The sequence below is a fragment of the Camelus dromedarius genome, chromosome 11 (assembly GCF_036321535.1).
Source record: "Camelus dromedarius isolate mCamDro1 chromosome 11, mCamDro1.pat, whole genome shotgun sequence".
NCBI classification, from domain to species: domain Eukaryota; kingdom Metazoa; phylum Chordata; class Mammalia; order Artiodactyla; family Camelidae; genus Camelus; species Camelus dromedarius.
Window position 1 is genome coordinate 52,564,780 of NC_087446.1, and position 27,768 is coordinate 52,592,547.

The following is a 27,768-nucleotide window of genomic DNA, read 5'->3' on the forward strand; positions in this document are numbered from 1 at the left end:
TCCCCCCCACTAGGCTCAGACCTCCTGTACTCTTAGCGGACCTCATGCTAGCACCTCTAGGCAACATGATGTAATCTTATGCTGAAAGCCTTGACATACATGGTATCCTCAACAATAGTGGCAAAGGGCTTTGTATGATGGCATAACCCAGCTCCTACTGATTGGGGGCTGTGTTTAATGAAGGTTGAGGCTAAGGTGGGAGGCCCTGTACTGGGGACAGGGTCAACCCTTGTAGGTAGAAGCCAGGGACCCATTTGAAGAGTGAGGAAGCTGGCAAGATGAAATCATGCATGTGAAGTGCTGGTCAAGAGATGTGAAGTAACAGACCCAGGCAAAACCCCTGAAAATCATGCCAGTCTTTTCTGACTATTGCAGAGCTCTCCAAGGAAGGATGAGCAGCAGGGTTGAATCCATAGCCCTGGGAATATGCTTTGCTCTAGTATGATCAGAAATTTATGCTGCATAAGCTCAGCTGCGTGTGTGTGTGTGTATGTGTGTGAGTCTGATCTCTGTTTCTAGTATTCCTATAGTTCTTTTTTGGTAAAGTCTTTTTGTAAATACCAGCTCACTTTGGCTGTGCTTAGGGAAACCAAGGAAAGGTATTTCTGTCTTCTCCTGAGCTTTAGGAATAACATGTGGGGCACATGGTGGAGGTGAAGGTCACAAGTTTGTGGAATGAAGGAAGGACAGAATGAAGAAGCAAATAGGAGTGAATCATAGGAAATACAATATTGTAGGGTTTTTAGTTTATTCATATATTTGTTTCGGGAAATCAAATTTCTAATGGCTGCTTAATATTTTATTATATCAACAACGCCTTAGCTTAAACATTCTGCTGTTTAGGATATTTCTCCACTTATTTCTAGCTTAATAGCAGTAAGACAATGCATAGACCAAACAGTTCTTCGGTGCCAGAAAAGGTTCTCTGGGCCAGCCCTACTCTTCATCACTCGAGTATGCAACCAGGGAAACCCCAAGGTAACACATTGGCTATCACTGAACCACTAGTATACAAAACACTCACCCGTACCTAGCTCTTCCCCATCTTGAAGTGATACAGTTTTTCTCTTTCCCAGATTTCTTTCTTTTTGTGAACTTCATTTTTGGTTTCTGACCACCTGGCCTCTCTGATTTACTAAGATCATTATTAGTTAGTGTGCTGCTACCCAGGTGCTGTTTGCTTCTCAATCTGAAGTCATCTGTAAACACATTAAATTCAGTTTTTCTTCCTCCTCCTCCCTTCCTGCTCCACCCCTCAAAAAGAGAAAGGAGTTGTCACAAAGGTTGAAACACTCAGTGTATATCCGTACTCCACTGGGCCTTCTAGGGGCAATTACCTTTACAGTCCCCCACCCATCCTTTCTACACATTGTCAACAGTTCACCCTTTCACCTGTGAGTTGATACAAAGTGTTATTCAGAGTTAGACACAATATTATCCAATATTCGGTCCAATCCCCTAACAGATCAGGAAAATGATTTATTCAAGGTCTCTGAATTAATAAATGGCAGAAACAAAATTGAATTCAAGTCTCCTGAAATCCACGACCTGTGAGCTGGAGAGTTCTGGATGAGGGAAAGGGACATAGTAGGTCATTCAACAAATGTATTGAGCATTTACTTACTACGCGCCAGGTACTATTTTTGGTGTTGGGGATTCCGTGCAGGAGGACACGGAGGAGACAATCTCTGCTCTTATGGAGCTTTCTTTCTCAAAACTGAAGCACTTTGCCTCACCGTCCTGGAAGAACTCCCAATGTCATGGGTAGGAGTGGTTGGATCTCATATGGGAGGGCATCCCATCTTTTCTCATCTCCTGTACTATCTACAGCGAGGGAAGATTTACTGCAGAAGCAGAAGGGAGTGGCGTGGCGGAAACCTCGGTAGTGCTTTCCCATCTTTGCACCGCTAAGGCCGGGCGGGGCCGGCTCCACGGTGCCACCACGCCCCAGCTTAAGTCTGGGGTTATTGGCGTCGGTTTCTCTACCCTCTTTCCTTTCCTGCGGACAGCTGGAGGACAGAGAAGCAGGACCCGGCTCGAGCGCCATCCTCGGAGAAAGGATTGCGAGCGGGTGAAAATCCTATCAAGGCAGTCGCGCTCAGTGTCTATTACCCAGCCAAACTTGGGGAAAGAAGATGTCTCCCCGACCTGGGGATTTATGCAAAAAACTGCTCTCTCATGCTTCCCTATTAAACACTGCAGCCCTACGCTCTTCCAGCCTCAGCTGAGGCCACTGCAGCGTCCCCTCCCCTCCCGCCCCACCCGCTAGCCCAGACTCCAGAGCCCCACTGCAGCTTCCAAATCATCCTCCTTTCTCTTCTCCACTTCCTGGTTGCCATGGAGACACACGTCATTTACGTGCCATGCGTCGCCTTGGAAACAGAGGAGCATCCGCGGCTTGGTGGGGAGACCCGCCCCTGCCACTCCAACCACACTCTCGGGCGCTGCCGGTAAATGGCCGGGGGGAGTCCCAAGCTCGACCAGCTGCTGGCCTCAGCCTCGACACGGGCCCCTTCGCGAACGCTTCTCTGACCTAGGGAACCGGCGGGCACTTGCTGCTCTTGACGCCCTAAGGGCGGCGCTGCCACGGGCGCAGTTCAGGAGGCTAGTCAGGGCAGGGTGCTTTCGCCCCGGGGCAAGCCGGAGAGACGTCCGCCCTGGGACTGTCGCCGGGTCCTCGTCCCGCCGGCTCTTCCCGGCCTCCCCCGATCCTGCCCGCGCCCTCCGCCCGGGACTCACCTTCTCACGTCGGCTCCCTGCCCTTCTCGGGAGCCTCCTCTTCCCTCGGCTCTTGCCCGCGCCTCCGGGCACTTCTCCCCTTCCCCGTCCCCTCCCCCACCCCGAGGCCGGGCTGGACCGGACCCGGAGCCGCCACCGCCCGCTTCTGCCATTCAATGGAGGACGGTCTGCTGGAGATCATGACCAAGGACGGCGGCGACATGCCGGCACCTCTGGAGGTGTCCACCGTGCCAGCCGTGGGGGACGTGATCTCAGGAGAGTACAACGGCGGCATGAAGGAACTGATGGAGCACCTGAAGGCCCAGCTGCAGGCCCTGTTTGAGGACGTGAGGGCCATGCGGGGGGCCCTGGACGAGCAGGCCTCGCACATCCAGGTGCTCTCGGACGACGTTTGTGCTAACCAGCGAGCTATCGTCTCCATGTGCCAGATTATGACCACCGCGCCCCGCCAGGGTGGCCTGGGCGTGGTCGGCGGCAAGGGGAGCTTCCCGGGAGCCCCCCAAGAGCCGGAGACTCCTTCGCCTGGGATGGGGGACAGCGGTTTGCTGGGTCGCGATCCTGAGGACGAGGAGGACGACGATGAAGAAGAGAAGGAGATGCCCAGCTCCGCCACACCCACTAGTCACTGTGAGCGCCCCGAGAGCCCCTGTGCTGGCCTCCTTGGAGGGGACGGGCCACTTGTGGAGCCCCTCGATCTGCCCGACATTACCCTGCTGCAGCTGGAGGGCGAGGCCTCTCTGTGAGGGTACTCCGAGGGGGCACTACTTTCCCGGGCTGGCTTTGGGTTTCCGAGTGCGTGACGCAAGGGGACTGAAAGGCGCGGTGCAGCATGCTTCACTCTGACCGCTGCTCTTGTGGGTCAGGCAGAGAGAGACTCCCTCGAGGAAGGATTTATAGGGTAAAGGACTTTGGGAGCATCAGGAATTCTTTCTGTCTAACCAAGAGAGACGTAGCAAACTGCGGAAAGGTGAGGTTCCGGGAGAGGAAGCGCCCATCTCTGGACTCCCATCCAATCCCCTACCCTGCCCTTTCCCCCTCCCCAGCCAACAGGAGAACCCCTGAATTGTGTAAATAAAATTCTGCTTTTTCTATTCTGAAAAAGGACTTATGTAGGACTATGGCAAATAATCTCTAACGATTTACCTAGAAATTAAAGAATTGGGGGTATTCTGTTCTGGCAACAGAAAATGTACCCTTGTGATGAAATCCAAGCTATTCAGCGTTCTGCAGAAGCCTCTCCCCCTCACAGATCTCTGCGGCTGCTGATTGGTAAAGGAAGCTTGAGGAGGGAACTGCAGTCCTAGGAATCTGGGTGAATGGGGTTCCAAGGGCCCCTGGGCTGGGAGGAGCTGGCTATGAATGTGCATGAAGACATAATAGCTCAACCTCTAGGATTTTGCATGCAGAGCGGACCCTGCCTTGTCACTGACTTCATCTGGGATTGCTTTATCCACTCACTGGGGCTTAGAGAACAAAGAGCCCAGTTCACAGGCAGAGACTTGGGGGTGCTCAGCAACAGCCCAGATTTAGGGGACGTTTGAGGGACTCCTGGGGGCCGCAGCCAAAAACTGTCTCTCTCCTGGCTACACCTGCTTAACTTCAGTTCCTTTTCCTGTCAATATGTCCCTGCCCGCTGCCTCTTGTTGTTGCCTCCATAATGTCTTGTGTGTGTTACGTGTGTCGACCTGTGCAGTAGTGTGTGAGCCCTGAGGGGCAGGGCTTGTGGCTCTGGTGTTAGGTTTAGGGGCTTCAGACCCTTCTGTGAGCCCCAGGCTCTCTTGGCGCTTTTCCCTCTCCTCTCCTTTTTTCCCCCACAACCAGGGCATGGAGCATGTGGCTGTCCTGAGATTCTTAACTGATGCCTCCCTCCCACCTCCTCAAGTGGTGACTTTGTGTGCCCTTCCTCTTTCTCTGTGTATTCTTTCTCAATGCTTTCCTTGGTGTTAACCTTAATAAAGAGGCGTCATCTCCCCTCCTTGCTGACTGGTACTAGGGCGATGTCAGGGTGGGGCTTCTGGACCCATTGCATAGACAAGGGCTTAGTAGTGGGAACTAAAGGGACCACACCTTCCCTCCTCTCTCCTTGCCTCTGGTTCCAAGGAGCTGACTGTCCCTGCCCTGGTCGGGATATGATTGCCAATTCTACCTGCTTTCCCTTCCGTCCTGGACCTTGACCTCAAGCTGTACTGAGGAAGGAGAGGGTACGTGCTGAGACTCCCAAACTAACAAAGGTTTTCAGTAGCTAGAACTCCAGATGTGCAAAAGACTTCTTTTCAGTGAAGCATCTGCCTTCTGGGAGATGATTTCCAAATGTGAGTCCTGGAATGGTAGGCATGACACCTGTTCCATGGGAGGGCTAGGGAGGGTGTATTGTTCAGGAGGGATTGCCCGGGATCTCTGGCAGTAGAGTGACACATCACAAAGGAAACCACAATAACTGCCTCAGGGCCTCTAGTGGAGAATGCCAGTAAGGTGTTCCCCCAGGAGCTTAGACTGAAATCAGCTCAAGTCTGCTCCTTTGGGCACTGGAGATATCCCAAGGCTACCCTGAACAGAATTTGGGAGAAGAATGAGTTGGGATGCTGTGTGTGTGTGTGTGTGTGTGTGTGTGTGTGTGTGTGTGTGCGCTTGCATATGTGTGTATGTATGTGTATATATGCATGTATATGTGTTCTTGCTGTAGAGAGATGGAAAGAGCACTGGGACTGAATCACAGTTCCAGCAGTAAACAACTGCTTGAGACTTAGTTTCTGTCTGTGTAAAATGGGGACAAAAAGTTGTTAGGAGAAAAATATCTAAGACCCCTCAGAAATCTTGTGCAAATCCTAGTTTTCTTACTGTTCTCTTGGGATGGGGGGGGGTGATGGTGGTGACTGGCTCCTCTGGGAAAATACAATTAACCAAGGGAAGGTTCTAAAAGCTCTATTTTAACATAATCCTTGCATGTCTAAAGAATTCATCCTTCAGGATAGTCAAGTAAAAGGGATGATGAGATTCCCAAGCTGACGTGGACTTTCTTCATAAAGGTCATGCAGTTATGGTTCAGAAAGGTCTTAAAGCCAGCCCTGTACACATAGGATGACCAGAGAAAGCCCTGAGTTGTTCTGTGGTTGGGGAATGTGTGCTGGGGCCCTAGAGACGGCAGCTAAAAGTATGTTAGTTGGGAAGTGTCCCTGAGAACTGAAAGACAGTTTCCTGTTACAGTTCCAGCATTCAGCACCAATAACAATGATAGCTGTCACTTATTGAGCACTTACTGTATGCCAGACACTGTGCCCAATTTTATCTTCCAACAATCCTATGAAGTAGGTACTATTATTATTTTCACTTAACGTTCCAGAAACAGACTTCAAGACTTGGTCAAGGTAACACAAACAGAACTTGGCAGAACCAGGAGTTAAACCCAGCTCTTCTGACTTAAAGAACCCTAGATGGGAACCACTCTGCTAATTGCACTATTATTTCATCTTCAGAGAAGGAAATCCCTTATTTCCCCAATCAAGAGTCTAAGAGTCCTGAAAAGGAAATAACATTAGTTTTAGTCATTTTTCATCTTCTCAGTTGGAACAAGAAATCACAGTTCAGGTTTTGGTTAGTGACACTTCTCAGAGTCTAGCTGGTCATAATACAATAATGGCACAGAGAAGATGGCCTACTTGACTTGCTCCTTGAGAGGAAGAAGCTGATGTTCCCAGATATTCCCTGATACAGCTCCATTCTTATGCCTCTTTCCTGCTCCCTGTAGCTCAGATTCTGCAGAGTATGACCTGAATCCCAAGGCAGCTTAGCCCTTTAGCAGCTGTAGAAAGGTCTGGTTGAGCCCTTTAACCCTTGACTCCAATTCAGTTCTACTACCTATGCCTACAGTCCTAAATGTGTCATCAGTCCTTCAGCCCAGGGCTCCTAGAATTTCTCTCGCTATTCCCCCCAAGTCCAGATAGATAAGTTCCCCCAAAAAAGCAATTCTTCAGTTTTCTTCAGTTACCTGCACCAACATCTCATAGGGATACAGCATAGGTTTCTCTCCCACCTCCTTCTTTCTCCTGATTCCCCATTCCCCTCTGGCACTTAGCCTTTGTAATGCTGCTGGTGTGGTGCATGAGTTTCAGGTGAGATTTCTGGGACTCATGGATGGAGTCATAGCCCCTTGAAATTGAATGCAAAATTGTGTAAGTATTTATATTCTCTAGAGAGAACATCCACTGTTTCAACTTAATTCTTAAAGGTAAGAATTAAGTAAAAAGGTAAGAATCATTGAGCTAAAAAGTCATGAGACTTTTTAATTTGAAAAATAGCAAAGAAGAAATGACTGAATTGATACCATGTTGACTGTCAATACACTCTTTCCTCCTGGGCCCTCCAGAGTATTTCCTACACTGAATTGAAATCTTTGCATAAATCTGATTACTCACCACTTATACAACAAATTCAAATTATATTGACACCTATTAGAATGTGCTAAGAATCTTGTCTTCCATTACTTCCAAGCCTTCTAGTACCTGGGAGTTTGTCAGAGCACTGCTGATATGTGGCAGTGAGGTGATGGTCCCTTCTATCTTTGTGCTGCACTTTATGTCTGAGCCCAACACAACCTGCATGTAAATCATCACAACTCTTTCAGTTTCCAGTACTCCTGTCTCTCATCAGGAAATCTCTCAGGGTTAGCTCTATAATCTCAAAAGGAAAACATACAACTTCATAAAATAAGCTACAACTTTAGCCTCATACAACTAAATTTTGTTCTAAAGAAATAGTCATTGCTCTAAGAGATTCAAACTGGCCTCCAACATAAATATGCAGCTTTATTGACCTCAGTATCACCACAGAGGATGGTTTCTTCCTGATATGTTTAATGAAATGGCTCACCTAAGAATTTCCAGAATTACAGAACAGTTCTTTCCCAGATATATTTAAGTCTAATACTTCTTGCAAGATTGAAAGCTGCTTGTATCTTTGAAAAGGCAGGTTTTCTTAAGCATTTTTCCCCATCTATATGCCTAGGAATTCAGCCAAGATATTCTGCTACGGTAAGAAATCATAGAGAAGTACAAAAGGAATATTCTTTTTTAAAAAAAATTTGAAGTATAGTTCAAGTATAGTTGATTTACAATACAAAAAGAATATTCTTGGATCTTTCACCCCAGCTACCATTACCCAACGCCCCCCTGCCCCGGCCCCCCCCCCCCCCCCCCCCGGTCCCCTCACCTCTAGATTGTCCCAGGTGAATTCCCTTGAAGAAATAACAGCCTTTCTGCTTGGAAGCACTTAGCAGGAAGCCTGTTTTGTAAATAATGCTGTAATGGTGCCACCTGGTGAGGAACAGGGACATTACAAGGGGACCCTCACAGTAAATTTACGGTTTTCAATTTAGCAAGCACCACCAAGTGCTTACTAAAGGCCTGGCTCTACCAAATGGTGGGTGGTAGGGACAGAAGATAAAACTGAATACATAGAATGTATTTGAAGGATATAAAAACCAACTGCAATAAACTCCTAACTGCTCTCGCCTGGCCTCTCACACACCTATAATCCTGAAGATTAATTTTCCTAACCACAGCTCTGAACATTCGGTCTCCTTAGAAATCTGCATCACATCCCATTACTTCCTGAATTAAGTGTAAAATACAGTGGTTGGGGAAGTCAAGTCCCCCCCCCACCCCCCAATAAGGCCCTGGCATACTTTTTAACCTATACATTTCATTTCCCAGGTACATTTTCCAGCTACAATCCCATCAGTTGGAAGCCTACAACATCCAGTCAGCTAGAAATGATTCCCAAAGGTGTCCAAATCTTTTAATCTCTGGATTAGTGGACTGGGTACATTGCCCCTGGCCCTTGAGTCCATTTCTCTTAGTCATTCTTCCCAAGTTCAGTCAGATCCAAACTTCTCCTCCAGAAGAGGGACTTCTGCAGCCTTGGTCTCCAGCCCAGCTTATCATGGGGTGTCCAGCAAAGCTGCTTTTCCCTGCTCCCTCTCTGTGCTATCTGCAAATGGGAAATCCCCAGAAACAGTATGCAAAAAAAATTTTTTTAAATGGCAGTGACATTCCAATCTATCATGCTTAATTTAATAGATGGAATACTTCTCTTTTTTGGGGGGAGGGAGATAATTAGGTTTATTTATATTTAGAGGAGGTACTGGGAATTGAACCCAGGACTTCTGCATGCTAAGCATGTACTCTACCACTTGAGCTAAACCCTCCCCCCTAAAAAAACTTTCTGATTATGAAATTTGTGCCTTTATTTCTAGGATTTGGGTTCATACCTTTCATTACATTCTTAAAGGGGTCTAAAAAGCCAAAAAAGTCTAACAAACCCTTGAGTCAAAATATGCTATTCACCATTCCCCAGAAATGCCTGTTTTCCTGCAGCTGATTTTTGCTCTTTACTCTTCCTATTCCATTCTGTCTCTGCCACATGGAATCCTGTCAGTTCTTCAGGCCCTCCTCAAATCCTTCTTCCTCGAAGAAGGCTTTCCTAATGTGTCCAAATGTTCAGATCTTTTTGTTTTTACCTTTTGGGGGGACAATTACCATATTTTCCCTCATTTCTATTGTTCTTTATATGCTTGTTAGTCCTCCTTCCAGGTTATGAATATTTTGAGAACTGGAACTGCTTTCACATTTTTTTTATAGTCTCTGAAGTATTTATCTTATTTTATAGACTTTAAGGCACCAGCAATTGTGTGGCACATCTCTATTTTAGGTACCATTAAGAAAGAAAACATAAGTGCCAATTCAACTATCGCCATGCTTTTTTTTTTAATCACTTATATTTTAAAATTTCATTCCTATTTAAAGAACTTATTTAGAAGTATAACTTTTAAAATATCACTACAATGCACATAAACATAACTGAAAGTCATTATGGTATTCTTATAATTTCTTCATACTGAGTCTGATACTTCTGAATCACTTTTTGACTCAGAGTTGTTGATGTCTGTATTTTTCCATGCATTTATATTCTCTGGGTCATTTTGAGCATTAGTGAAGTAGTATTTCTTCAAAGAGAGCTTCATTGTTATCTCTGGGGACTTCTTCCAGGCCACACCACCTATGCTGCAAGTTTTAAAGCGGGGACTTTTTTGATCTTGTCAGTAAGAGGTCAAGGAAGATATTCAGACAATAACCAGGACTACTATTCCTTCAGGTGGTTCTTAAATGGTTATTTAATTGAAATATCAAGGAATTGGAGATTCCTAGTAAGTCACCTAGAATAACTAGGCCCAGGCATGTGTAGGCAATGACAACTACGTTGCTTGACCAACAGTAATTATAAACTGACATCGATGATCAATTATAAGACACATCCCATTTCAGAGATGTTAGAATGGCGGGTGGGGAAGTGTGTCTGGAATAATGAAATCAGTAGCAAGGAACCTTTCTCATAATAGGAAGAAAGTAAGTGTTTAATTGAGTCTTAAACATATAAGTGAAAAATTACAGGATTTTAGATCTAGGAATAAAAAAATATGTCATCTCTTAGAATCTTCAAAAATGTTACTACTGAAAGTTTATGCCTTTCACTGACACTTCCATGTAGCCTTCCTTTACTCTTCCTCCTCCTGCCTGTCATTCCTACAGTATAACAAGCAAAATTCTTCTCTTATAAAACAGTTTCTTTCACATTTAGACCCCTAGGTTGGGGGAATTTACCTTAGTTCTACCTCAAGCACTTTATAAAAATGTATAGTCTCCTTTTAAGAGGGTTTACAGTTAATAAATATTAATTATGTCATTGCATGTAACTGAGGTCTGAAATCAGGGTTTCTTTTTTCCCCCTCAGTAAATGATACTGCATCTTACTCTGCTAGAAGTGTTTACAATATGCTAAGGGAAGCTGATGGTGGTGTGGATTTCTCATTGAGAATGAAAAAAGAAAGTCAAAATTCCTTCTAGAGTAGGTGAATAATTCTTAGAAGGATGATGGACAAAGACATCCAAGATGCAAACCATGCCTGGCTCAGCAAGTATTTACCAACTGCCTACTATATCTCATGGGAGGTGGTAGGCACTGGGGCAATCTCAAGAAGTCATGGCCCCTGCCCTATGTTGCTTACAGTCTAATGATGAGGGAATTACATGTTCTGGAATTGGAACAGGGTGCTTCTCAGAAGACTGAAAGGAAAATCTGTTTTCTGTGAGCATTGTCAACTGAATTAAGAGTATGTCAACTTGAAATTGGGAATGCTGTGTGTGTGTGTGTGTGTGTGTGTGTGTGTGTGTGTGTGTGTGTGGTGGGAGTCAGTAGGTGAGGATGACAAAGATAAAATGGAGAATACAAAGTGAAAAATGGTGAGAAAACACAAAATTTTATACTACAGAGGACATCAAATACAACACTGGAAGAAAAGCAGTAGCAGAGGTGGCATCCCATAATTCTTTGAAAAAAGTAGAAAAGGGTTGCAAAAAATAAAAAGTACTTATGGCCCCTACACCAAAGCAAAAAGTACAGGTAATATACAAATATAACTTGAGATTTCACACAATAAGGAAAATAAAATGTCCTATATATTAAGAAACTTGGTAGGATGGAACTCATGCCTGGACCACAGCAGTGAAAAAAGGTGCAGTACATCGTTCAAAAGAAACAACTGAGTTCTGAGGTGCAACATAAAAGGAATTACCAGTCATGTGACACACACCATATGTTTGTGGGGAACTGACTTCTAGGATGAAAGCGGCTTCTTTGCTGTGATCTACAGAAAGTCAGCCCTGGCCCTCAGCATTCATAAAATTCAGAAAGGAAAGGATCAAGGAAAAGGGCAGGGAGGGAAGGAAGGAAAGAAGAAGAGAGACACAAGGATGTAAGTAGGAAAAATAAAATAAAAACAAAAGAAAATGATAGAAGGAAAGTCAGAGTAATACTTTACATCATGAAGACAGAGTCTCATATGGGATTTTGTACCCTTGAAAGTGTAAACAAAAAAGGAATTATTTAGGTGAAGATAAAGGAGAGAGAAATAAGAAATATCATTGTAAAAATGTGCCAGGTTCCGCCAAAATAAATAAACTGGATTATAGGTCCCAGGACAAATCATGAAACTGGCACAAAGCCAAGTTCCAGAAGTAAGGAGAATGTTATTTTAGTGTAGTTTCATCCTTCATAAGGAAGAAGATGGCAGAGCAGAGATTGTGACCTGGGCCTAATTCTGACCAACAAAGATGGAAATGGCTAGTGAAATGGGAGTGAGGAAAATTGAGAAAAAAAGTAACTCTGCCATTTTGGGTTCTTCCTCCTAGCCAGGAAGATAAGGTGAGATGTGTATCCAGGATTATGGGAAGCCTGACTTTGAACAGTTAAAAGACATGATTTTCATAGCCTGAAATTCTATGGGAGAAAAGGCTCAAGGAAGATGAGCTTCTCTTAAGAATGAAACTCAGTCAGTTCAAACAATTTGGAGTCTAGTGAAGAGGAGTGCGGGATGGAGTGAAGGGATGGAATGACCATAGGGACCTCTCCAGGGAACTCAGATTTAGAGATACTAGGCAGGGAGTAGGCATAACTAAGGGAATAGTCCACATTTTTCAACACTTTCAAAAGCACAAGCCATAAGGCAAGAACTGAGGAATGTGATTATAAAACAATTAAAGATTTATGTTCTATAAGGGCACCATGGACAAAGTTAGTAGGCAGATGGCAGAATGAAGAAAATATTTGCTTTGTCCAACACCGACAAGGATGTAATGTCATCCTAGGATGTACATGGAACCCCTGCAAATGAACAGGAAAAAGACAGCAACCCAATAGAAAAACAGGTGCAGATAATATCAACAGGCACATTACAGAACAGAAAAGTCTAATCTGCATATGGAAATTTGATCAAAACCATTAGTAATCAAATGCAAATTAAACCAACAATGAGATTTCAATTTACCTTTATCAAAACAGCAAAAATTAGATGACTAGATAATTACTAATGTTGTCAGGGATGTGGAAATGTAGAAACTTGCACTGCTGCAGGACTCATTCCTCCACTTCTGGAAGGGAATCTGGCATTACCTGCATACATTAAATAGATTCATACTCTATAGCCCAGCAATTCTTCTCCTAAGAAAAACAAAACAAATTCTCTACACATCCAGAAGGGGACTAATACAAGGATGTTCTTTGCAGGGTTATTTATAGTGGCACGGACTTGGGGGAAACATGGGTGTTCGTCAATGGACGAGTGGATAGTACAACACTATGAGTGAGTAGTGCACATCGTGGAATAGTAGGCATCAGTATGAAACAACAGATTAAATGCTAGCACCTGGCAACGTGGAAGGAAATGAAAAACAGTGCTCAGTAAAAAAAGTAAGCCACAAAATAAGAGAGATAATAGTAGCTTTGGAGTACATTTAAAAATACATGCCTACAAAATAAAAACTACTTTCTGAGAACACATTTAAAAAGAAATATACACATTCAGATACTAAAATTGCTTATTTTGAGGGTGTGTGGAGGGAGTGGAGATAAAGGGTATAAAGACAGAATAAAGAAATAAAGACATAAAACAAGAGAGCCTTTCCTTGTGGGATCAATGATGGTATGTCATGAACTGAGAATTGATTAATTCAATCCACTGAGGAACAAAATTTTTAAAACAAAACATAACAAAACACAAACACAAATATATCAGCACTTAGACCATGAACAGATCAGCAATTGGAAGAGGAAAAGCAGAAATTAAGAAAAACTTTTTAAAAATACCACTGTGAAATGGGCTTGTCATTCCAAAGAAGTACAAAGAACAGATAAGCCTGTTGCTCAGATCACATGGGTGCCATTCACAGTTGGAAGGGAGAAAATAACATTTTTTGAGGTACTGATTTAGATGTTTGAAATACTTTCTCATTAATCCTTATAACCAGATTGAAGTAGATATTGTCTTAGTTAAGACTTTTTTTGGTTGCAAGAAGTAGAAATATATCTGTAATAGGTTAGAGGGAAAAAAAAGGAGTTTATTATAAGGATGCAAGGTTATCTCACAAAACCCAAGAGCAAGAATGCAAGTGGGCCTCCAAGGCTGACTAAAATCAGGGCAATCGCTATCTTAGGCTCTTTCTCTGCAGACAAGGTGTTTTATCTCTGCTTCCCACTGCCCTCTGACTTCAACCTATTATCGCTGCCAACTTTCTTTGTTTTTTCAGGTACATGGCAGAAGACAATTGCTCGACAGCTTGAGTCTCTGCCTCTTCTAGCCCAGAACTGATTTTACCCATTGGATACCAATTCCAAACTCCTGTGAATGAGGATAATCAATTTAGCTTTGCTGTACTAATTGTGGTGATGGTGGAGGGTGGTGTCACATGGTACTTACTAACTTGGTTGCCAGGGTTCACCACTGTAGGAGGAGAAGAGGGTTCTTGGAGAATGGGCTGTGTGCCACAGCAGACACTCTCTAAAATCCCTGCTACAGCTAATGGGACTGTGGAACATCTGCCAAATGAATGAATGATTGCATGACATGAGACTTTTCTCCAACTTCAAAACCTGTGCTCTTTCTACTACATCATACAGCCTTCAAATGTTTGCAGTTGAGATAACTGTCTTCATTACCTAAGTAAATGAGAATGGTCTTGTATAAGGGTATCACCAGGAAGCAGATGGTATACTCAAATTATAATAGTGTGAGGAGTTTAATAAAGGATTATTTACAAAGGTGTGGGCAGGGTGTAAGGAAGTCACAAGGTGGGTGGGCAGTACCCAGAATCTAATAGTAGAGGGGCTAAGCATGAAGAGGTAATGGGAAATGGTGGTTCAAACTTTAAAATAGAGAACTAGGTAGAAGGGGGTATGCGATAGGAATGAGATCTTAGCAAGGGGACTCAAGTGAGTGCACAGCGCTCACAGGGAAACAGTCAGAGGATTAAATACCCTCACCACAGAGTCTTAATTCTCTCTGACCTTCTGCCTATGCTACTAATTGGCTGAACTCAATAGAAACCCCGAGGTAAGGCAATCTGTTGATATGGTCCACGCCGGTTAGCCTGGAAGCCCATAGCTGGGTGAAGAATTAAACTTTTAAGAGGTGAACAGATACCTAGGTCTTTAGACAGAAAAATAAAAACGAACACGTGTAATCAAAGTAGGGTGCTCTTTAAGGGTGTTCTTAGAATCTCTAGATATATTTAATTTTCATGTCCTGGGTCAACCATAACATAAACTGAATATTTCACCTGAAGTCACTAATGATGGTGCTTCAGGGGCTTCCTTGGGAATTTAAGGCCCTGGAAACGCCCTCTCCACTCCTATCAAAATAGCTTTGCCTTTATTTGGTGACTCCATTTGGATTCTGCTTAGGATTTCCTTGAGGAAACAGCACTACAGCACCACCTATAGTCAGGTACTGTGCTAAGGACTCAAAAATGAACCACAGACTAGTGGGGAAGATAGAAAAGTAAATAACGGTACAGTGCTAGGAAAACGCACAGGTTATGAAGGGAACTTAAAGAAAGTCCAGTGAATCCAGAAGGGCAAGGGATCAAGGAAGGTTTCTTGGAGTCGGTTACTGAGAAGGGAGGCAGGGAAGCTCAGAGAAGCCTGCCGTTGTCCAAAGGAGGGAAGAGGAAGCCAACGATTATGCAATCCGCTGAAAGCGGGGGGAGGGAGCGTCACCTGGAAGGAACTAGGCGACAGATCCCTGGACGAGACTCTAAGTGATAGGCAACGATCTCTGCTCAGGCCTGCCTCCAGCCTTGCTCCGCTCCCACTCCATCCCATTCTCTGCCAAAGGGGCGCCGCATTTCAACAACTGCACTCGGCTGGGAGGGTATCCCAAGCTCGAGGAGCACATCACCAGCGGGGGCGGGAGGCTGCGGAGTCTCCCAGAATAGCTCGTGTCTCCCAGAGTGGTTGGGTTAGAGCGCTCCGGCCGGGGAGGGGCGGCCTAGGAGAAGGCGCTCATTGGTTGCCATAGCGGCGATCCCAGAGGTTGGGGAAGGCTGATTGGCCTCAGGTTCTTAGCACGGACCCCGCCCACCTCCTCTGCGGCTGTAATTAGGTCAGGGCCCGACGGCCTCCTGGGTAGTTTAGTCCTGCTGGTCCCAAACCCGGCAGGGAAACATAGCGCAGGCTTAAGATGAGAGGAGTGCAGGGCGGGTTGAGCCTGGACTCCGGGCAGAATTCCTGAGTTTCCTTCCCACATTTTCGGCCTCTGGGCTGGGCTGTGGTAACCCTAGAGCCTGGTCGCGCGCGGTCCATCCTCCGGTGCCTTTGCATTCGGAAATGAGAAGGGACGCCCATTTCGGGATGGCTTCTAGTTACTGCATTTACATGGGTTTTCGCGGCCCCTGTGGGCTCTTCTGGTGCCTTCCGGGCCCAGGAACCAAGGTAGAGGCTGAGGCAGGGAGGACACGGCCGGGGCAGCTGCTTCACCAGCGCGAGAGCACCGCCCTCCACCCCCTACCCCCACCCCGCCCGGCCGACCCCTTGCGTCGGTTTCCGCCTGGCGCCCAGGCTGCCAGGAGCACAGGATCCTGAATGAGAAGTGATTGGCCTTGAGAAGGCAGTTCTAGGTCATTCAGCCTGATTTTACAGCATCCCTGGCCCTACCTGCCCTTGGCCATCCACGTTGAACCCACCATTTCAGCGACGAATCAAGCAGTTCCTCTTGCCTGGCATTTCTGGTCCCTGGCAATGACACTCCCCTCCCCGTTTCCTACTTTTTAATTCATTGCTTATTCTTTAAGGCTTAGTCCTAATACCAACTCCTCCGTAGAAAACCGGCCCCATTCTTTGGGATAGTTACTCGATTCCTCTTAAGGAGTGCAGGCTGTAGAAGTGGTGCCCAGTTAGAATTGCGGCTATGCCATTTAAAATGCCCTATGACTTTGAGCAAATTAGTTAACCTCAATGAGCCTCAGTTTTGCTTCTCAATACAGGTGGTACTTGTACTTCAAGGGTTTTGTGAAGATTAAATGTAAAGTTGTTAGAACCTAGGTGTTTAATAATTGTGAGCACTGTTATTATCTGTCCTCCAATGTATTTTCTTTAAGCCTGTTATAACGTTTGCCCTTTGTGTTACCATTATTTGTTCTTATCTGCCCTATTAGAATTAAAAGCTGGAACAGTGTCTTGTTTACGTCAACATACAACAGTGTTGGGGAAATGTTGTATTATTTCTCAAAGTTGAATTCACTCTCCTTCCTATTGCAGTAGTCTTAAAGTCTTTCTTGCCTGCTTAACTTTGCCTTGGTGTAGTTTTTCTTTGAGCATGTATGTTTAGGTTCTGTGCTCATTGTTTCTTCTTGATTACAATGGTGTCTCATTTCTTCTTGCTGACTGAGAAGTGCTTCTCACATGTCCTCTGAACTAGAGATTCATCAATTTGGACTTAAAATAGAGCTTTGTGGAGTGAAGCTACTGCTTCAAGTCACTGCAGTTGGTAGTGTGTGATATGCAGGATGTGGAAAGGGTGGTAGTCTGTTTGACAGCATCCCAAGTGAGGTGCGTTCATCTTATGGAAGTAGCACCAGAAAACTATAGCATAGGCCTATCCCCTTTTCTTTCCTCTCTGTTATGAAAGGAGCATGAGAAAGATGCAATTTTCAAAGAAACAGAACAGCTGAGAACACAGTGCCCTTTCATGGGACACTGGGTTTGGTGAAGGAGAGAAGCGAGAGGAAACCAGACAGGAAGGGTTGCAAACAAAAAGCCTTCTGCAGTGGTGCAGGTAGTGTGGAGAGGGGTACCTTAAAGTACAGGGAATGAAATCGGTCCATTTAAGATGAGGAGGTGAGGTGGAATCAGAATGAGATGGAATAAAATAAAAGATGTTTGAGAAAAACAAAGGCAGCAGACAGAGGGGAGTTAATTAGGGACATGGGTACCAGGGAAGGAAACTGACAGTCTGACAAGCTACTTGCATCTGAAGGGAAATATCAAGCACTTATGGACTTTAGAAAATTAGAGGACTTAGGAAGAGGGGGTTTGAGACCTGGCCTCTCCCACTTGCCCTTCCCCAACACACACATGCACAAACATAAATTGGTATGTTGGTAGTTTAATGCCACCACAAATTCTCCCTCATGGGCTAGTAGAGGCTAAGAAGATGAAGTTCAGGCTGCTGATTCTTAGTTTTTCTTTTTCTTCTTTTCTCTAGCTGCCTTTTCTTAATGTCAACACTGCTCCCTAAATCCCTTTTGCTTACTCTTCCCCTTCTGTTTCTCATATAGGAGGAGGGTGGATGAGGGCAGATTCAGGACGTGAGAGTGGAGTATGAGAAAGAAAAATGGATTAAAACGATGTTGAAAGAGAAAAAAAGTTTACTCCTTTTTAGTATATTTAGTATATGTGGAACTCAGGCTGGGACTAGCATGTAAAAGTACTATACAAAGAAAATGAAATGGAGTTAAGTGAACTTATGTGTTTATAGATCCTGTTGTGAGAACATAGAAGAAAATTACTCAGGAAAGTCTTGGCTTCTCCTGAGGAAGGTCCAAGAGAAAACAGTGCTTAAAGTCAAGTCAGACAGATGAGCATCAGACATCAGTAGGATCTTCCGGGTCTGATGCTCGTACAAAGGAAGCTCTGAATGCTCTTTCCTGGAGCCTTTTAGCATTAGAGACTTACCCATCTGTCAGGGCTGGAGGAAGAGGCTGCCCCTCCAGGAGTCTTCCCACTAGACAGACTCTGCCTGGGAAAAGCTGGTCCTCCCAAGGCCCTCACCATGGCCCCTTTCATTTCTTTATTTCGAAAACTGTAGATGATGGGGTTGCACATGGGGGTGATGATGGTGTAGAAGAGGGAGAAAGGCTTGTCTTTGTCAGGACCGTGTGTGCTGCGGGGGTTCATGTAAGAGAACATGGCTGAGGTATAGAAAAAGATGACCACAGTCAGATGGGAGGCACAAGTAGAGAAAGTCTTTCCCCGACCTGAGGAGGAGGCTCTGCCCAGGATGGAGGCCAGGATGCGGGCATAGGAGATGACAATGAGCACCATGGGGCTGAGCAGCACCACAATGGCATCAGCAAAGATCACTCTCAGACTAAACTGGGGGTCTCCACAAGAGAGGGTGATCACTATGGGGGCCTCACAGAAGAAGTTTTCTATGTGGTTGTCTCTACAGAATGGACCATGAAATGTCATGTAATCAAGCAGGATGCCATTGATCAGCCCGATGAACCAGGCAGTACTCACCAGTCTCACACAGACCTGCTGGCTCATGATCTGGGCATAGCTAAGTGGGTGGCAGATAGCAACGAAACGGTCATAGGCCATGAAAGCCAGGAGAATGCACTCAGCCACACCCACTCCAAAAACCAGATACATTTGGGTTAAGCAGGAGGCAAAGGTGATAGTGTGATTCTTGACCACCAGGTGGATCAGCATCTGTGGGATGGTGGTGGTGATGAAGCAGACATCCAGAAAGGAGAGGTGGCCAAGGAAGAAGTACATGGGGCTGTTGAGCCTGGGGTCTGTCCAGGTGATGAAGATGATGAGGCCGTTCGTGGCCATGGCAAGGCTGTAGAGGGCTAGGAAGAGGGCAAAGAGCAATGCCCTTGTGGAAGGGGAGCTCTGCTCAAAGCCCACTAGGATAAACTCTGTCACTTTGCTGACATTCCTTAGGTCCACTGGCTTGGACCTGCCTGAGGAGGAAGGACAGGAAAAGCAAGAGATAGTTTTAGGATAATGCAAGGTACTCACTTGGACCCAGGATCACAGCTATAATTGCACAAGATGAATGAATGGTGGTAAACATTTTGGAGCTTTACTAAACATTCATGTAATTGGCAGTGTTATGGGAGGGTAAAAATGCCAGTCACGTAGGCTACATACATGGAATCATAATATAAAAAATTAAGGAAGTTGTGGTTATACTTTATTCTAGTTTGATCTGGCCTTAAGTGAAGTAAAGTTCCAGGACCCTCAATACTGAAGGAATATCCTTAAATAAAATGTATTCAGAGGTGAAAAAACAAGACAATTGGGCCCAGAACCCATGCCAAACAGAGGACTGGAGTGTTTGAAGTGAGAGTACGGTGGCTGTTAGCTTATAGATCATACTGAGGAAACACTTAACTTTTGAAGATGTATTTCTCTAGGAAAAAAAAAAAGGCTCAACTACAGGATCTATTTAAAACAATGAATTGGTTGAATTTTCAGGGAAAATAAAAACATGCTAACCCTCTGGATCTTCCCTTAGGTGAAAATGATTTCCATAATTTGAAACAATCATGCTTAGCTCCTCAATTATGCTACCTCTTTATAGACTCACTTCCCCAGTGTTTGCTGCTGCTGTGTTAACCACCCATGCTGTGCATGCTGGAGATGGGACCTGGTTGTGAGCTCTTGGATGCTTCTTAACAGGAGACAGTTTTCCTGCTGGGATTGGAATTTAGAGCAGTACATCACTGGGTGAAAAGGATCAAACCATTCCTGTGAGAAAAGGGAATTATGATAAGGGTACAAATTCAATCTTTCTGGATAGACCTTCAGAGGATTTTCATATGTTCATATGTATCCAGGACTAAATCTTGTCCATCTTCAGAGAATAAGCATTCAGAATTCTCAGCTCTTTTATTCAGTATTGTAAATTTTAGGAAGTCATTATATTCATATGAAATCTCTCCTCTTCATCTTGTTTTGGAGTTAAGGTGTATCATATAGATCCCTTCCACTCTACTTCTTAATCTTTTCTTCTCCCCTTCTCATCTCTGATGGTGGGTGTCAGCCATTGAGCTACCTCTGGTTGAACTCCCTTCTCTTCTGTATGTCTTTACATCTCTATGTTACCTGTCTTAATTTTAGAAGATGCCTATGTCATTACTGCCACTCTTTTCAGCTCTGGATTCCCTCTAGGTGTTTCCTGATAGGTCAAGGCAGTGTTTAGGCATTAGGCCATTCCCACCATTGCTACTTTGGAATGATTCCCTAGAACTTGTACTTAGAACTTTTCCTCTTGTGAGCCCAGAAAGGGCAGGGAGGGGTAGAGAGAACTGTTTAATCCAAGATGTGGCTCAGAATGCTGGACCCAGTAGACATGTTGAAGGTGAGGTCAGAATTTTGTCAAGAGAAGTCAGTAAGCTAAACTTCAAACAGCTAGGACTTGACCAAGAAGAAACTGAAGTTCAGCCTAAGGAATAACTAGGACCTATAGGAGTATAAATGTCTACTTGAGGTTCACTGTGCCAGAAAGAATATTCTATGATACCTGGTGTCTAGTGACTTGTTAACTACCATCAAGGGTTAATAAATCAAACCTTTGTATAAATAAATGGGACAATATCCTGAAAATCTCATCCTACCTCATTCTGTTGCTTGACTGGTAATGATGTTCGTCACTGAAACATGTGGCAAATAACAAAGAAACTCTCATAGTGTTTGAAGAACTTGTCCAGGGAGGATGGTCTCACTGGTGGGCCACTCTGGAAAAGAAGTTGTGTATGATGACCTTGTTAGTTCTTTGACAACTATATCATTGGTGATGAATATTTACTTAAACATTATTAAGTTATGTGTGTCCTGTACTTTATAGAATAGGTGTGAAACCCTACATTTCACATATTCCATTTGTTAATTACCTATTCTCCCACTTTTTTTATAGTGTAGGTTTTAACCTTCTCAGGATTTCAAATTTTGTCTCAGTGCTAAGTAATTGAATTCTTGCACCTTAACAAAGTATTAGAAAACTGAAGTTAACATTAAAAAATTATATAACATGATCAGGTGGGATTCATTTCAGGAATTCAAGGACAGTTTTACTAGTCAATGTGATATATCACATTAACAAAACAAAGGATAAAAATCATATGATCATCTCAATAGATGCAGAAAAACAACACTATACATTTATTAGAATTATAGAATAAAATAAGGCCTGACAATTCTAAGTGCTGACAAAGAAATGTTGCCAGTGAAACTCATACATTGCTAATACATTGCTGGTGGGAATGCAAAATGGTACAACTTCTTGTAAAACAGTTGTTACATTGTAAAATTATTATAAATCAATAAAAAATGTTTAAAAAAAACCAGTTGTTAATGTCTCATACATTTAACCATACAACCTAGAAATCTCACTCCTAGGTTTCTACTCAGGGGCATTAAAAACCTAATGTTCATACAATAGCTGTATGCAGATATTTATAGCAGCTTTAGTCATAATCATCAAAAACTGACATTTTGAGTGGTGAATAAATACCTTCAAGTGGTGAGTAAACACACTGTGGTACACCCATACAATGAAATACTGCTCAGAAATAAAAAGGAAAAACTACTGCTATATATACAACACGGATGAGTCTCAAATGCACTATAAAAATAAAAGACAGAATCAACAGGGTACATACTGTATGATTTAATTTATACAACATTCTGGAGATGGCAAAACTATAGGCACATAAAACAGTTCACTGATTGCCAAGGCTTGGGGGTAGATGGAAGAGTTGACCAAATTGATTACATAGGGGCATGAGGAAACTTGTGGGGATGATGGATGATGAAATTTTGAGTTATGTGTCTTTGATTGCAGTGATGGTTAGAAGACTATTGTCAAATATCATACAACTGTACACTAAAAAGTGTAAAATTTACTGAATATATATTATATCCTAATAAAAAGATTTGGGGTAGGATTTCCATTTCTGAACCACCCTTCCATCCCCACACCCCACAAAACTATAAAACTCAAATAATGCTATATAAAATAGTTTTAAAACCTTGTAAAGTTCTTGCTGAAATTTCAAGAAAATAAGGAAAATCTTCAGTGGGCAAAAATAAAGAAAAAGCTAAAAATCAGAAGGACAATCAGGTACTAATACCATGTTTGCCAGGGAATGTTTGTGGATCTCAATAAATAGGCTTCAGATGACTACACTAGAATAGGAGGCAAGCCCTTTGGACCTGAACAATGTAGGAAGTTGGAAATGAGATCATGGCTAAAACTTATACCCTCACAGTGCTACACACTCAGTAATAGTGGTCAAGGAACAAATCCTCCCACTGGCAAAGGAAAGCAACATGGATATTTGTCTATGTTAGCCTGGGTTTCGGGGGAAAAAAATCTTCCTTGATAATTTAGAACCACAAACTTTTGCTCTTGAATTTATATTACATACCTAGTCCCAGAATAATAATTCTAAGCCAAATAATTATGTAAGGTAAATAATTTTGAGAAGATGGTTCTGACTTGGTATCTTTCTGGAGAAATTGACAGAAACAAACATAAATTCTCTCACAAAATAGACTGCACAGAATTTCCACATGTGAATTCTGGTAAACATGAGCCGATGATCCCAAATTACAAAGCAATCACTTTGAGCAACAGTTAAAAGAAACAAGAAATATCAAACCAGACTCCTCAGTATCTTTAGATAGTGGAATTTTTTGGCTTAATAATACAATGTATGTTTAACATGTTCAAATAAATAAAATCTGAAGTTGAAAACAGGAGAAAGGAACAAGATAGTATTGATAAAGGCAGGTATATTGAAAAGAAACAAGTAGGACTTACATTTTTTGAAATTAAAAACTTAGACATTTCAATAGTGCATTACACATAATAGAAGAAACAGCTAGAAAATGTATAAGATGGAGCTAAAGAATTACCCAGAACACAACTCAGAGACAATGAGATAAACTAAAAAGAGAGTTAAGAGATATGGCAGAACAAAATGAGAAAAAAATAACATATGGTAATGACTAGAAAGAATGAAGAAGAAACAATATTCAAAAAGATAATGGCTGAGTGATTTTTTTCCCAGGTTAAAGAAAATTTTTTTTCCTTAAATTTAGAAGGGATAACAAATCTCAAACAAAATAGATAAAAATAAACAAGGAAGTAAATTTCAAAATATCAAATACAAAGAGAAGATCTTCTGGCTTCTGTCTCTTAAGAGTAGCCAGAGAGAAAAGACAGACAGTTGACAAAGAAAAGATACTAGACCAAAGAAGGGCTTTTCAGTAGCAAAAATATAAACCAAAATGGCTGGATTCTGACTAGTCTAAAACAACTCTCTCTCCAGATACCCCAAAAACAATAAAGGTCAAAAAGAAGAAATAAAACTGCACAAAACATATTGCCTCAACAATAAGCAGAAGACAGAGAGTGCTACAAACTTCAAAATACCGTAAGTAGAAAAATAAATACCAACTCCAAACAGATCTATCACTCATGCTCCCCTGGGAAGCTTTTGTGGATAGTAAAGGCCATCCAGAAAATCTGTATAGAAAAAAGAAGAGAGGAATGAGTGGAGTGCCTAAGATTTATTTAAAATCTCTTCCACCAAAAGAAAGTCCACCCAACTTTAGAACTGATGGAAAAGTTGTTCTGGGATTATAGGAAATGTAGTTTGGAGACTCCACCCTCTTCACAATTCCTGTAATGGCTGTGCTGTCACACCGAACTCTTAGCCTCAGTATCTAGAACTCTAGGAAGGGTGTAGTTCAAGCCACATAGAAATACACATTATCTCCTATTCCTTAGGACTCTTAAGTTCTCAAAATCCAGCCACCTCAAGACCCCAACATTATGACCTCAGTTTCAACACATTTCCTACTGATCCTTATTTTACTGTTTTTGGTGCTGCCTAAACAGTCATTGAAGTAGCAGAAGCTGGAGGTTACAACCACTCTCTTGTTAGATATAGTTCTCAGCATTACAGACATTTGCACTTGTTTGGGTGTGTTGTACATGTATGAAAGAGAAATGGACAGTTGTGATTTTGAAGGACCTTTTGAATCAACTGTCAACCTGAAAACCTTGTGATATTGAGGTTAAAACTGTGTTTTGGTGTCTGAAAATTCCAGTACAGTTGCAAATTTTTTAGATTTCTCCCTATAAGTGGAAAAATTGATATATGTTAAAAGGGGGAAATGTTTTTTCACAACAAACAATTCACTGAAAAATGCAGCCTGTAATTTGTGTTTTTTGGTTAGAAAGGTGGTCAAAGAAGTAAGATGAAAAGTTTGCATATGTAATATTTCATATGCTTCAGGAATTCAGAATTCAGAATTCCTGAAGCATATGAAATAGGAAGTAGAAACCCTTGCCCAGAATCCTAGGAAACTTCCACTTTTCACTGCCTCCTAATTGTTGAGGAGACTTTTTTTGGTTTTTTTTTTTTTTTTTTGTCTTTTTGCAAATTTGTATTAGATTTTTGTTTTATCTCCCAAGTTAATATTGTGCTTGGTTATCAAATGTAGTCAGTCAAAAGTTGAAGCTTTTATTTTTGGGGGGGAAGAAGTTTAGAAAAAAACATTCACTCTAATATTGAAGTGGAGAAAACATTCAAGTCTTTAATCCATTTTGAGTTGATTTTTTTGTATGATGTAAGTTAGTGGACTCGTTTCATTGTTTTGCATGTGGCTGTTCACTTTTCTCAGCACTGTATTGAAGAAAATTTCCTTTCTCCATTGTATGTTCTTAACTCCTTTGTCATAAATTAGTTGTTCATATATATGAGTTTATTTCTGGGCTCTCAATTCTGCTCCATTGATCTGAGTCTGTTTTTCTGCCAATAATATGCTGTTTTGATTACTATAGCTTTGTAGTATAATTTGAAATCAGGAAGAGTGATACCTCCAGCTTTGCTCTCTTTTTCTTAGGATTTCTTTGGCTATTTGGGGTCTTTTGTGGTTCCTCATAAATTTTAGGATTTTTTGTTCTATTTCTGTGAAAAGTATCATTGAGATTTCGATACTGATAGCAATAAGTCTGTAGATTGCTTTAGATAATATGGACATCTAAACAATGTTAATTCTTCCAAGCCAAAAGCACCAAATATTTTTCCATTTCTTTGTGTCTCCTTCAACTTCCTTCAACAATGTCTTTTAGTTTTTGGTGTACAGGTCTTTCACCTCCTGGGATGAATTTATAACTAGGTATTTTATTCTTTTTGTTGCAATTGTAAATGGAATTGTTTTCTTTTTTTTTTTTTAACCTACACACATTCTCCCATATACTTCATTTTTTAATTTTAAAAAATTGAATTATGATTCATGTACAATATTATATGTTACAGGTGCACAATATAGTGATTAACATTTTAAAAGGTTATACTCCATTTATAGTTATTATAAAATATTGGCTATATTCCCCATATTGTAAAATATATCCTTGTAGATTGATTTATACAGAATAGTTTATATTAATACTAATTCTTCCAATCCAAGAACATGGTATATCTTTCCATCTGTTTGTGTCATCTTTAATTTCTTTCATCAGTGTCTTACAGTTTTTCAAGTACAGGTCTTTTACCTCCTTAAGTAGGTTTATTTCTAGGTATTTTATTCTTTCCGATGCGATTGTAAATGGGATTAATTTCTTAATTTCTCTTTCCACTAGTTTGCTGTTAGTGTATAGAAACACAACATATTTTTGCATAAAGATTTGTACACTGCAACTTTACTGTAGTCATTTGATTATTGCTATTTTTATAAGTATGTTCAGCATTAATATAAACTGACAGTTTTCCAAAGTGCAAGTTTTCTTTTTTTTTTCTTCTTTTTACATTGAACTATAGTTGATTTACAAATTTATATTAGTTTCAGGTGTACAACATAGTGATTCAATATTTTCATAGATTACACTCCATTAAAGTTATTACAAAATAATGGCGATATTTCCCTGTGCTGTACAATATAGTCTTGTTGCTTATTTATTTTATACATAGTTGATTGTGTTTCTTAAACCCATACTTCTATCTCTTCTCCCCCTTCCATTTAGAAACCACTATTTTCTCTTCTGTACCTGTGAGTCTGTTTCTGTTTTCCATATACATTCATTTGTATTATTTTTTAGATTCCAAATAAAGTGATATGACACGATATTTGTCTTTCTCTGTCTGACTTATTTCACAAAGCATATTTCTTAGGTCCATGTACATTAAAGCAAATATTCCATTTTGGCTGTTGACTGAGTAATATTCCACTCTGTGTGTGTGTATGTGTTTGTGTGTACCACATCTTTATCCATTCATCTTTTGATGGACATTTAGGTTGCTTCCATGTCTTGGCTATTATAAATAATGCTGCTATGAACATTGGGGTGTATATATCTTTTTGACATAGTGGTTTTTTTCTTTCAGATATATACCCAGGAGTAGAATTGCTGTATAATATGGTAGCTCTATTTTCAGTTTTTTGAGAAACCTCCATACTGTTCTCCATAGTGGCTGCACCAATTTACATCCACCAACAGTGTAGGAGGATTTCCTTTTCTCCATGTCCTTGCCAGTACTTGTTATTTATAGACTTTTGGTAATAGCCATTCTGAAAAGTGTGAGGTGATATCTCATTTTGGTTTTGATTTGCATTTCTCTAATAAATAGTGACATTGACCAGCTTTTCATGTGCATGTCAGCCATCTGTATGTTGTCGTTGGAAAAATGTATATTCAGGTCTTCTGCCCATTTTTTGACTGAGTTGTTTGTTTTTGATATTGAGTTGTATGAGCTGTGTACATATTTTGGATATTAACACCTTATCAGTGCGAATATTTTCTCCCACTCAGTATCTTTTTGTTTTGTTAATGGTTTCCTTTGTTATGCAAAAGCTTTTAAGTTTAATCATGTCCCACTTGTTTATTTTTGCTTTTCTTTCTTTTGCCTTAGGAGACAGATTCAAAAAATATTGCTATGATTTATGTTGGAGGGGGTTCTGCCTAGGTTCTCTTCTAGGAGTTTTATGGTTTTAGGTCTTACATTTAGGTCTTTAAACCATTTTGAGTTTATTTTTGTATATGGTATGAGGGAATGTTCTAATCTCATTCTTTTACTTGTAGCTATTCAGTTTTCCCAACATTTGTTGGAGATTCTGTCTTTTCTCCCTTGTATATTCTTGTCTTCTTTCTTATAGATTTATTGATCATAGGTGCATGGGCCTATTTCTGGGCTCCTATAGATATCAGTTACATCCAACTGGTCTACTGTGTCATTCCTCTGCCTTTTTACTTAACTTTCTCTGCCTCTATGAATTTATGTGATCTTGAAGGGGTGTTCTTATGTGGGAGCACCCCTATGCAGACTGTGTGTGCCCAATGCCTTTGGTGGGAGGGTTGGATTGAATGTGGGTGCCAGTCACATCTTCCCTATCATCCTTTGC

General features: G+C 41.9%; 2 protein-coding genes and 1 long non-coding RNA gene across 5 annotated transcripts in view; 1 reads left to right on the forward strand and 2 right to left on the reverse strand.

Moving 5' to 3' along the window:
• The first annotated feature begins 2,396 nt into the window (after window positions 1–2,396).
• CCDC184 (coiled-coil domain containing 184) lies at window positions 2,397–4,714 on the forward strand. The gene has a single exon (XM_010997452.3). The coding sequence runs from the start codon at window positions 2,895–2,897 to the stop codon at window positions 3,480–3,482; it is 588 nt and encodes a 195-aa protein (XP_010995754.2). The 5' UTR covers window positions 2,397–2,894; the 3' UTR covers window positions 3,483–4,714.
• Window positions 4,715–17,137: 12,423 nt separating this feature from the next.
• Window positions 17,138–19,426, reverse strand: LOC105103829 (olfactory receptor 10AD1). Its single transcript, XM_064491237.1, has 2 exons — window positions 19,372–19,426; window positions 17,138–19,313 (listed from the first exon to the last, which is right to left on the reverse strand). Exons 1-2 carry the CDS (start codon window positions 19,424–19,426, stop codon window positions 18,286–18,288), a joined length of 1,083 nt encoding a protein of 360 aa, XP_064347307.1. The 3' UTR covers window positions 17,138–18,285.
• A 363-nt stretch (window positions 19,427–19,789) lies between these two features.
• LOC116156361 (uncharacterized) overlaps window positions 19,790–27,768 on the reverse strand; it is a 31,248-nt gene continuing 23,269 nt past the window's right edge. For 2 of the 3 annotated variants that reach the window (XR_010382901.1, XR_010382899.1), the window contains 2 exons: window positions 20,973–21,092; window positions 19,790–20,103 (listed from right to left, as the gene is read on the reverse strand). This is a non-coding gene — a long non-coding RNA (uncharacterized LOC116156361). Of the gene's footprint in view, window positions 20,104–20,302; window positions 20,465–20,972; window positions 21,093–27,768 lie in introns of those variants that run through there. The other variant, XR_010382900.1, reaches the window with a different exon arrangement.

Bases quoted from the DNA above. Each gene is read 5' to 3' on its own strand.
- CCDC184 (XM_010997452.3), top strand. From the start codon at position 2,895: ATGGAGGACGGTCTGCTGGAGATCATGACCAAGGACGGCGGCGACATG.
- LOC105103829 (XM_064491237.1), bottom strand. From the start codon at position 19,426: ATGTTTACCACCATTCATTCATCTTGTGCAATTATAGCTGTGATCCTG. The intron at 19,314-19,371 runs GTGAGTACCTTG...CTTCCTCCTCAG, and splicing joins AGCTGTGATCCTGGGTCCAA to GCAGGTCCAAGCCAGTGGAC.